At 49.5% G+C, this 10,774-nt stretch overlaps 1 protein-coding gene across 1 annotated transcript; it reads right to left on the bottom strand.

Moving 5' to 3' along the window:
* Window positions 1–263: 263 nt before the first annotated feature.
* Window positions 264–8,788, bottom strand: NGF (nerve growth factor). The gene is made up of 2 exons (XM_008056889.2): window positions 8,670–8,788; window positions 264–1,157 (listed from the first exon to the last, which is right to left on the bottom strand). Exon 2 carries the CDS (start codon window positions 1,143–1,145, stop codon window positions 339–341), a length of 807 nt encoding a protein of 268 aa, XP_008055080.1. The 5' UTR covers window positions 1,146–1,157; window positions 8,670–8,788; the 3' UTR covers window positions 264–338.
* Window positions 8,789–10,774: the final 1,986 nt, after the last annotated feature.

The following is a 10,774-nucleotide window of genomic DNA, read 5'->3' as shown; positions in this document are numbered from 1 at the left end:
GGGCTCTGGAACGTACAACAAAGTTGCAATCCAGCCGACTCCCCTTCCTAATCACGCCCGGTTCAGGTTCATATCTGAAACCAGTTGGCCTTCCCGAAGTTTCAGTGCGGGCAGGGGTGGAGGTGGGGAGGGCAGGATGGGACACAGGTAGGCCTTCGAGGGAGCCCGGGGGTGCTGTGGCTAATTCGATCTGCAGCCTCCAAAAACTCGCATCTGACAGATGATCTTACGGAGAAAAGCGACTCGAGCGCCGGCACACGGGATGCTTCCAAAAGATTTAATAAATAACGACTTTTTAAAACTGTATAAACTATAAATTACCATGCAGTCCTTATAATTTAAAATAATTTACAGGCTGAGGTAGGGAGGGGCCCAGGAGAGTGTGGAGGGGCAGGGGGGGGCGGGGGCGCCTCGGCAGGGCAGGCTCTCCTCACCGGCTTCCTGCTGAGCACACACACGCAGGCCGTGTCGATCCGAATGAACCTCCAGGCGGCCTGCTTGCCATCCATGGTGAGCGCCTTGACGAAGGTGTGCGTCGTGGTGCAATACGAGTTCCAGTGCTTGGCGTCAATGCCCCGGCACCCGCTGTCCACGGGGTTGGGGTCTCGGCACTTGGTCTCAAAAAAGTACTGCTTGAACACACTGTTGTTAATGTTCACCTCTCCCAACACCATCACCTCCTTGCCCTTGATGTCCGTGGCGGTGGTCTTGTCGCCCACCCACACGCTGACGCTGTCGCACACCGAGAACTCCCCCCTGTGGAAGACAGGGTGGGACGGCGACCGCTTGCTCCTGTGAGTCCTGTTGAAGGGGACGGCGCCCGTGACCTCGAAGTCCAGATCCTGCGTGTCTGCGGCTTCGGGTGGGGGCTGGGTGCTAAACAGCACTCGGGGGGAGCGTAGCCGCCGTTTCTTAAACAGCTTGGGGTCCACAGTGACGTTGCGGGTCTGCCCTGCCACCCGGGCAGCTATCGCCCCCGCAGGGGCGCGGCGGGCTCGGCGGAGGGCTGTGTCGAGGGAGTGCTGCAGTTTAGTCCAGTGGGCTTGAGGGATGGCGTGTCCTGCTGGGACATTGCTCTCTGAGTACGGTTCTGCCTGTACTCCGATCAGAAACGCTGTGATCAGAGTGTAGAACAACATGGACATTACGCTACGCACCTGGAATGAGAAAAGAAAGATGAGAATTACTCCACGCGGTATGAAGTGTTGTCAAAGGTGGCTTCGGAGGCCCTCGGAGTTGACCTCCCGAGAGGATCCCAAGGTGGTTTCCCCGGTAGGCCTGGGTAAGAAGACCCTGGCATTTGTCAGGCAAACTGGAATACTTCTGCGAGTGAAAGGGTGTGCTAGCAATGATTACACTGGGACAACAGGCATAAGCCAGGGCTGACTCGGGCATCTGGGTGTATGATGACCCCATCTATAAGGCGGGCTTTTCCAGAATGGGACAGAGGCTCTGAAATTCTGCCCACTAGCTTGGTATGAACTTGGGTGCATCACCTACAGAATCCTTTGAGTTCTCTGACTGTCCGCTTGAGGCAGCTGAGGGAGGTGAAGTGGGTATATATGTACCAAGTTGACAGGTGAGATGAGTTTGACACTTCTCCCCAACATTTATGCCATGGTGGTGGAGCTGGCTCTGCTCAATAGCTTTGAATCCCTTGGGAAGGCACTGGGAAGAGCTGCTGGGGACATCTCGAAGCCTGAGCCCTGAGTACCTCACTTTAGACAGCAGATCTGGTGACTTGGAACCCTTGCTATGAATTCACAAAGCATCACGTTTAGAAAAATCTTGTGACTGGGACCACTTTGGCCCATGCACCTATTCAGCCACCATTCCACACACGTGATATGGATCATGGTTCCTCTTTGCATGACGTTTTTCCAAATGTATCACTTCTATCTTCTCATTAGTCTGTGAGTTAGTTTAAGATGTATCATCTTTCATTCACATACAGGGAAACCGATTCACAAATAATTAACGAACACGAAAACATTGGAAACTGGAATGAACCAGAAATAGAATTCAAAACTGACCCCTTACTAAGCCAGCCTGCCCTTCCATCCATCCTTCCCCCTCCCTCCCTTTTGCCTTTATTCTTGAAGATGTCTTTTCTTTTTATTATTTGTTGCTATGCGAGTATAGACCAGATGAGATGAATCAGTCTCCAAGAGGGCTCCATACTGCATTGCGGTTACCCCGCAAATGAGCCCCCACTCCCTTGGACAAATAATTATGGGATTAGTTCTCCTCCTAGAGGGCCTTTCACCTGCTTCTGTTGAGCTCCTATGCACACCTATAGATGTGCAGGAAATGTCACCTCCTCTGTGAAGCTTCCTGGATCTTCTTGATAGGATTAGAGGCAATTCCTATAAAGAGTGTTCTCCAAACTTCCAATATCTATCCATTCTCCCATCTCTCCTTCCCACTCTAACAGGTCATTCTGCTGCCTACCCACTTTTCCAGCATGGCACAGATGCCCACCTACTCCTTGAAGCCTTCTCAGATCGTTTCAATCAAGAGTGATCTCTTTCTGTTCTGAAGAACATCAGTGCACGTGTGTGTGTGTGTGTGTGTGTGCACATGTGTGTGTGTGTGTGTGTATGTGTGTGTGTGTTCTCTCCTACTAAATCAGTGTAATGAGAAGAATTCTGTGTTGGATCCAGGGCTAGAAAACCTAGTTTGGGTGCCCACTCAACTACCTGTTACCAGAAGAAAGCCACATAATTTCTCCCAGCCTTAGTTTTCTTGCTGATAAATGGTGAGCAATAAACACCAGTTTCCAGAGTTGTTGTAGGATAAGGAAGGTGTGTTAATTATGAGTTATTTCTGTCTCCATATGGCCAAGGACTTTTTCCTTTTCAGTTCTACTGCTGGTTTTGCCTCTCACAGACTTCTTTCAAAGCCATTTTTGTTGTTCTCTTTCGAGGGCAGAGTTGTGTCTCCTCCACCTGGGTCTCTGGTTACTCCATCCCTTGCCTTCCAGGGCAGTTTGTGCATAACCCTATGACTTCTCCTAAACCATCTATGTGTCTGTCTCCCTGAGAGTGCTTTAGAAGCTGCCCAACTTGGATTTCAATATTTCCAGGGCCATGTGCAGTGTCTGGCATGTAGCAGGTACTCAAAAAATATAAGAATGAATGAAAGAATGAAAGACAGAGGCCAGAGAAAAGCTTGCCATCTGCCTTCTTTCCAACACAGTGCATGGTTTCTTTTGGCCTTTGTACATATGGCTACACGCTGCTTTTCTAACCTGCTTTAAAGCAGCGCATTCTTCTTTTCCGTACTGTGCTTTTTATTCAGCTGGAAATAGAAAGCCCTTTGGTGAGATACCAAGAAGGAAACCACCAAATTCTTTTCTCTTTGGTTACATTGAAGAATGTTTCTGTTTGCTCCAATTCTCCAGTCAAGCATGCAGAAGAGGCTGTGACCATCACCAGATCTGTTGGCGAACGGTCTTGCAGATCAATGTCCAGTCACTCTAACAGAACTGAATATTCAGTTGGCAGTGGATTCAAGCCTTTTATTTCGCTCCTTTTCATGTTTCATTTCTTCCTTCTTTTCATTACAAAATCTCTCTCATCAGTTAGATTAAAGGAGAAGAAATAAAGCTAAAATGTATTCCTTTATGCCCAAATTAGTAACACGTGTTACTAACTGGGATCGGAAAATGAAGATAATTGACTAAAACTTAGGGTTTCAATGGAGAGAAGGGACATACCACTCCCTATCCTCCACTACCTGAGGTTTACACCGCATTCTGCAGTCTCTCCTTTGTTGGGTTCCTCCTCTGCCAGGGAACCCATTGAAATTTTTGTGCACTTTCTCTAGCCCAACTGCTCTTTTGAAGCCCGTTCTGAACCTCCAACTCCTGAGGGCAACTCTCCATGGCTATAGACAATTTTTTTTTTTTTTCGAGTTGGAGTCTCACTCTGTCGCCCAGACTGGAGTGCAGCGGCCGCGCCCGGCCACCGCAGCCTGGACCTGCTGGGCTCCGGCGAGCCTTCCGCCTCAGCCTTCCAAGTAGCCGGCACCACAGGCGCATGCTACCACGCCCAGCTGATTTTTGATTTATTGTAGAGACGAGGTCTCACCAAGTTGCCCAGGTGGGTCTTGAACCTGCAGCCTCAGGCAATCCACTCACCTCGGCCTCCCAAAGTGCTGGGATTACAGGCTGAGCCACCAAGCCCAGCGGCTATAGACATTTTAAAGGCAAGACATCAAACACGAAGGTCTCCATAATCATCATCCTCTCTCTGCTGCTTACTTTGTCTTGAATGGTAGCAGCCACACTTTGGAACACAGCTACTCTCTTTTGATCTTTTCTTCCAAGCCTCCTAAACAAGCTTCTCCGTCGTTGCCTTATTTTCTGTTCCTGGAACCATTATTCCTTCACCCACCAAACTTCTGCTCATCCCCAGACTCTGCTCTTTCCGCCCTGCCCTCCAGCCAGTCCTTTGAGTTCCGCTTCGGTCCCCCTCCTTGAAACTGTATTTTCCTTCCCATTCTCACCTCTGGGGTGAGGACAGTTTCCCATCTGAAACTGTCTCTGGGACCCTCATCTCTCTTCCTCCAATGCCTCCTGTCCCTAGCCACCTGCCCATTTAGCTTTTCTTCTTCTTCCCTTTCTTCTTCTCCTTCTTCTCTTTCTCTTTTGGGAGGGCTTGTGTTTAGCGATGTCTCACTATGTTGTCCAGGCTGGTCTCGAACTCCTGGCCTCCAGCGATCTTCCTGCCTTGACCTCCCAAACTGCTGAGATTTCAGGCATTAGCTGCCGCACCTGGCCCATGTAGCTTCCCTGATCACACCACCCTGCTTGAAGGAGCCAGTGCTAAGCCGCTTGACTAGGGAGCCGGTGACCCATGGGACCCTGCCTCCTTCTGCTCCCCTCACAGAGTCTGCGTTCCAGGCACACAGAACTCCTGGGGGCAGGTCCTGCTCTGGGCTTCCCTGGCATTGCCGTCCTTCGATTCTTCCCTGCCAGGCATGCTCCCTGACTTCCCAGTGTCTTTTCTGCTCTCCACCTCTGCTGGGGGAGTCCTTCCTGCTGTCCTTCAACATTCCAATGCCATGTCCCCTGGGAGCTTTTTCTAATTCCAATGAGATAAACGATCCCCCTTCTCCATCTCCTAAAGCCTTTCCTTTCTACTCTTTCATGGCAATTGCATTCTCCCCTTATCCTTCCTTCGAGAAGGCAGACTCCTTGCAGACGGCAAGGTGTCCTGCTCATCTGTGTTGCCTCTCCAGGACCCCGGGCACCCTCACCTCTAAGAATCAGGAAGTGTGCAGACGAGCCTCTGGCCTTCTGTGTTCCTTAATTTCTCCACCCGGGCAATGACGCTGAAGGTATCTTCCAACTCTGACACTCTTTTATTTCAAGCAATTATAACCAAGAGTCTGCTCGTTCGGCTGAATGGATTCACCAAGTTCTTAAAATCGAATGCCACTTCTCAACTCACTGTCAAGATACCAAGCGGTGCTGGGTGGCATTCAGTCACAATGGTGACTGGCATCGTGAACAGACGGTTTGATGAAGACTTGAACATGTCTCAAATATATTTCTTATTTGGGTTTTAGATGAAAAGTTCTTGTTTTTGGTTTTTTTTTTAAAGTTAGTTTACTCGTGATAGCATGTGCCTATAAGCTTTACAAGAAACTCTTTAAAAGTCTCTCTTAAACCATTGTCAGTAGATAAAAGAAAGAAAAAAAAAAACCGAGTGTGTTTCTATTCTGGTGACATAATGCACAGTTTAGAAAAGAAAATTCTCGAAAGGGGAAAAAAAATGTCTCTTTTTGGCTGATGTGAACCAGGGGAGGAGTTTTATTTATTTATTTATTTAAAAACCACCCTTGGGGGCCTTTCTCCTGAATGGGTGACCGCCCTCTGTGTGCTTCACCAAGCGGAGCTCTGCCAGCAGAATGATCAGCTGGAGAGGATGGCCCACGTGAAAGACCATGTTCTGTTTAATGTGCAGATGCTTGTTATTTGTCCTGCTCCTACCCGGAATGGGAGACACACGACTACGGGCAGGGAGGCCGGTCGGATGCCTTCGCAACCCGCTACTGATGGGCTGCCAGTCCTCTTGCCCTCTCCGGGGCCAGCTGCACCCTCTGTGGATTTCCAGTGGTTCACACCAGTCATCGGAGTAATTTCCTGCACAGGTGAACGAGTTTCACCGATTCTGGTCTCACCTGAATGGGTGATGAACTCCAGGACCAGGCTAAGCAAGCGGCCCAAATAGTTGTGACTAGGAGGGCAGATATGGCACTGGGAGACTTGGCATCCCTGCCTGGGGAGGTGTGTTGCAGGAGGGAGTAAGAGAACTCCTGCCTTATAGAGAGACGTGTCAGGAGCAGACAGTGATTCTCGGGCTAGAGACTGGATCATCGTGCCCGGGTCACTAACTGTTGGCAAGAGATGAAATTCTCGTGGCCGAGGGAACTCAGCCTCCTCCTCCATCTCGCTCACCACATTCTAAGAGTGGGTCAAGGGTCATTTCTTGTTTCACCCTTGGCCTTCGCTCTACATGTGAACTGGCTGCGGTCTTCAGTTGTAAAGATTCAGTTGCCCTTCGTTGTTGGAGCCTGTGTGGGGCGTGAGAGGAATTCTGTGGCTTCTCAATACCCCAGTAAGGTAACCCAGAGAAGTCCTGGGCTGAACAGAGAAAGGCGTTGACAGAATAAAAAACCCAAAGCCTCTGATGGTATCTCCCAGGCAGGATTTATTGGGAGGTGGCATGGCCTACAGGGGACATCAGAGATGAAATGCCAGAGGCTCTCAAACTTCAGGGCATCAGGATCACCTGGAAAGTCAGCTAAACAGTGGTCCCCAAACCTTTCGGCATCAGGGACCAGTTTTGCAGAAGACAACCTTTCCATGGATGTGGGGGAGAAGAGGAGGAGTGGACGAGGAGGGAGGAGTCTCATGAAGAATGGGCAGCCTAGACCCCCCCACCCCTGTACATGGTTCACAATAGGGCTCAAATGCCAAGAGCATCTAATGCCCCTGCAGATCTGACAGAAGAAGCCTTCCTCTCCCATTGCTCATTTCCTGCTGTGTGGCCTGGCTCCTTACAGGCCACAGACCAATACCAGTCCATGGCCCAAGGGTTGGGGACCCCATGTTAAACTATAGACCATGGGGGCCCACCTCCAGAATCTCTGATTCTGTAGGTGTGGGAGGAGGGGCATTGAGAATCTACATTTTTAACAAGTTGTTCCCAGACACGGAGGCGGCTGGTCTGGAGACCACGTTTTGAAAATCACGAATCTAGCCCAATTCTTTAACTTTGGAGAGAACAGAAATGAGCCTTGGAGAGGCCAAGTAGCCTGAGGTTATGCAGCTAGGGCGTGGAAGGGTCAGCCTGTGGTTGCCTGACCTGATTTCAGCCTCCGCACCCTTTAGAGGAGAGAGGTCCCAGGCCACACAAACGCTGTCATTGATAGGTCCTGGGATGTGCCGAATCATTTCCCAACAACAAAATAAAAATGCCATTCTAACAACTTAGAAGTTTTACCTTCCCGATAACACAAATCCAAATATTGGGGAACATTTAGGTATTTAGTTGTTTTCTGTCCAAGCACCTGTAACCCCAGCTCTTTGGGAGGCCAAGGCAAGAGGATTGCCTGAGCCCAGTCTAGGCACCATGGCGAGACCCCGTCTCTATCATAAAATAAAAAAATTATCTGGGCATGGTGGCGTGTGCCTGTAGTCCCAGTTACTTGGAAGGCTGAAGCAGAAGGATTGCCTGAGCCCAGCAGGTCAAGGCTACGGTGGCTGTGATTGTACCACTGCACTCCAGCCTGGGCAACAGAGTAAGATTGACTCAAAAAGAAAAAAAAGAGTTGTTTTCATATATGGTTGATCAGATTTCTGTGTATCATGTAGGCTTGATCCAAAAGAGTTTAAAATGCCCATAAATAGAAATTTGCAGCCAGAAAGCACTGGGAGGTACAGGTACCTGGGAAGTCATTGGGTTCCCCCAGGACAGGTGTGCTGGCTGCATGAATGGGAAGCAAAGCAACTGGTCTGAATGCTTAAAATGAATGAGTTGAGATATAATTATTGTCATTGTTATGTGTTGGGCATCACTGTCTGATTAACCATCACAACGAACCTGGGAGGTCAGCCATATTATTCCCATTTTACAGATGAGGAAATAGAGACGCAATCAAATTAAGTAACTTGATCACAGGCACACGCTGGGTGGAAGCGGAACTCAGAGCCAGGCCTCCTGTGTCCAGACCTGGAACTCTTCCCCCTCCCTCCTCTCTGTTGGCCATGGGCATACAGAGTGATTGTGAACCTTCCATCTCGCAAGGAGCCAGTCAGACCAGAGAGCTGGGTAAAGAGTCGGACTGATACTGTCTTTTCCAGGCCCTGTGTTCTGCTACTTTAGACTTGATACAGCAGAGACTTTTGGTATAACCCTAGAAGCCATGGGGCCGGCCAGAGGGCACAAGAGACTTCCTTTTGGGGGTCAGGAGGGACCAGGAGAGCCACATTTGTTGCATCACTTAGAGCTACTCCAGGTCTCTGCCACTCAGCAGTTGGCTTTAACCCCCACCCCCAGCCCAGGGCTCCCTTCCAGTTGTCTAATAACATGGGACCCCGGCTTCCGGCAGCTCCAGAGGTAGGACCTTAGTGAGGCAGATGCCCCTCAGGTGCTTACCTCAGTGTGGCCAGGACAGAAAGCAGCTGCCTCGGAAAAGCTGTTATCGGGTCCGGACGCTGAGCTGAGCTTGGGTCCAGCATGCCATCCAGCCCCCTGGACTGCACGACCACGGGTCAAAACTCTGTGGAGGGGGAGAGCTGGCATTAGAAGGTACTTCACCACACTTCCTGTGCCCCTGGCAGTGGGGAGGGATGAGTCAATGGAAAAAATTCTATTTCCCTGAGCTTTGGAATTTTACCAGCATCAGGACCTAGGAAGGGGCAAGGGTATAGCGACCGAAATTGCCAGGGTCCATCCTTACAAGGACCTGCAGTGGCATCTGTCTCTCACTCTTGTGCCAAAACTCTTGACTTCAACCTGGACACAAGTCCATGGCTGATCTTATACCTGGAGTCGATGCTCCCAGACCCACACCAAAGTCCTGTTCCAGCAGATCTCTAATCTAGCAACAAAATAAAAATTATTCTGCATACCACATACGCAGATGGTATAGTAGACCCAACTCAGAATCAGTTTTGCTTAGATAAATTATACAGAAACAAAAGTCCTGACAATTAGAGCAAGTTGGAGCTTTGACTAAAATGCAGGTGAGTAATGGTGACAAATAATACAACCTGACCACTGGACAGATAACCTGGAGCTCTTACAGAACTAGGACATAGAGCACCATGATGAAAGTCAGATTTTAGGACTGGAAGCTATTGAGCTGATACAATGAGAAACAAAATGAGAAAGTATAATGAGAAAAAAAATTCAATTTTATGTTTTTTTTTTTTTTTAGGGTTGTCGTTTCTAGAAGCAATGGAAGGCTTCCATTTTGGTCTCACTTCTACAACCTGATCTATGTAGGTGCTTCATTCATTCAACAATATTTCCTGAGTACCTACCATGTGCCAAGCACTGTCTTTGGTGACACAGCAGTGAACAAGACAACCAAGGTCTCTACTCTCATGAAGACTGCAGTCTTGCATAGATAAACAAGCTATCTTCAGGTTATTATGATTTTTTTTGAGTTGGGGTCTTGCTCTGTTGTCCAGGTTGGAGTGCAGTGGCATGATCATGGCTCAACGCAGCCTCAGCCTCCTGGGCTAAAGCGATCCTTCCACCTCAGCCTCCCAAGTCGCTGGGATTCAAGGCGTGTGCCACCACACTCGGTTAATTCTTAAACTTTTTGTAGAGACGGGCTCTTGCTATGTTGCCTAGACCCGTCTCAAACGCCCAGGCTCAAACAATCCTCCTGCCTAGGCCTCCCACAGTGCTGGGATTATAGGCATGGGCCACCATGCCCGGCCATCTTCAGATTCTTTGTATACCATGAAGGAAATAACGGGGTCTGATGACAGAGGGTGACTGCAGAGCCCATCAAGGGGCCACTTAGACAGAGTCCTCAGTAAGGAGTTCTCTGCGGAAGTGACCTTCAAACTGAGATCAGATGAATAAGGGGGAATGGGCAGAGAATATTCCAGGCAGAAGGAACGAAGGCAGAGGCCCTGGGGTAGAAACAAGCCAAAGTGCTGAGTGTGAAGGGAAGAGGTCCAGGAAATGAGACGGAGAGCCAGAAAGAGCCAGGTCTGTGGAGACAGAGCAAGTGGCCACGGTGTTGCCCTCAGGCAGTGGGAAGGGGGGGGAAGGCTTTGAGCAAGACATAGCATGTTTATGAATGAAGGGATGAGCTATTATGTCTATCATATACGTTGTTGTCAACGGGGGTGCTGCTCCAATAATGCTCTCGAATGACATTTGTACCCTTCCTGTCTGTCTTCTCTTTCCAACTCAAAAAAATCCTCTCCCTGTGATATCTTTTCCCTCCACTTATCTTCCTTCAGCCCCCTCCCATCTTGAGCTCTGGAAGCAAACGGCAGAGAAGCCTCCACGGCACAGAGAGGATCTGGAGAACAGGGGAGGTACAAGGGTTCTCTGGAGTGGTCTTCATGCCACCAGAAAGCATGACGTTAAGGGCTGGGATGTGTCCATGTTTCGTCCTTCCCCACTTTCCTCAAAATATTCTTCCTGCCTATGAAAGTACCAGAAAGCCGGGCTCGGTGGCTCAGCCTGTCATCCCGCGCCTTTGGGAGGCTGAGGTGAGTGGATTGCCTGAGCCC

This window comes from Carlito syrichta, unplaced genomic scaffold, assembly GCF_000164805.1.
Source record: "Carlito syrichta isolate Samal-C Ts95f unplaced genomic scaffold, Tarsius_syrichta-2.0.1 Scaffold302570, whole genome shotgun sequence".
Lineage (NCBI taxonomy): Eukaryota > Metazoa > Chordata > Mammalia > Primates > Tarsiidae > Carlito > Carlito syrichta.
Note: the sequence above shows the minus strand (reverse complement) of the source record. Positions and strands in the feature narration are given on the sequence as shown.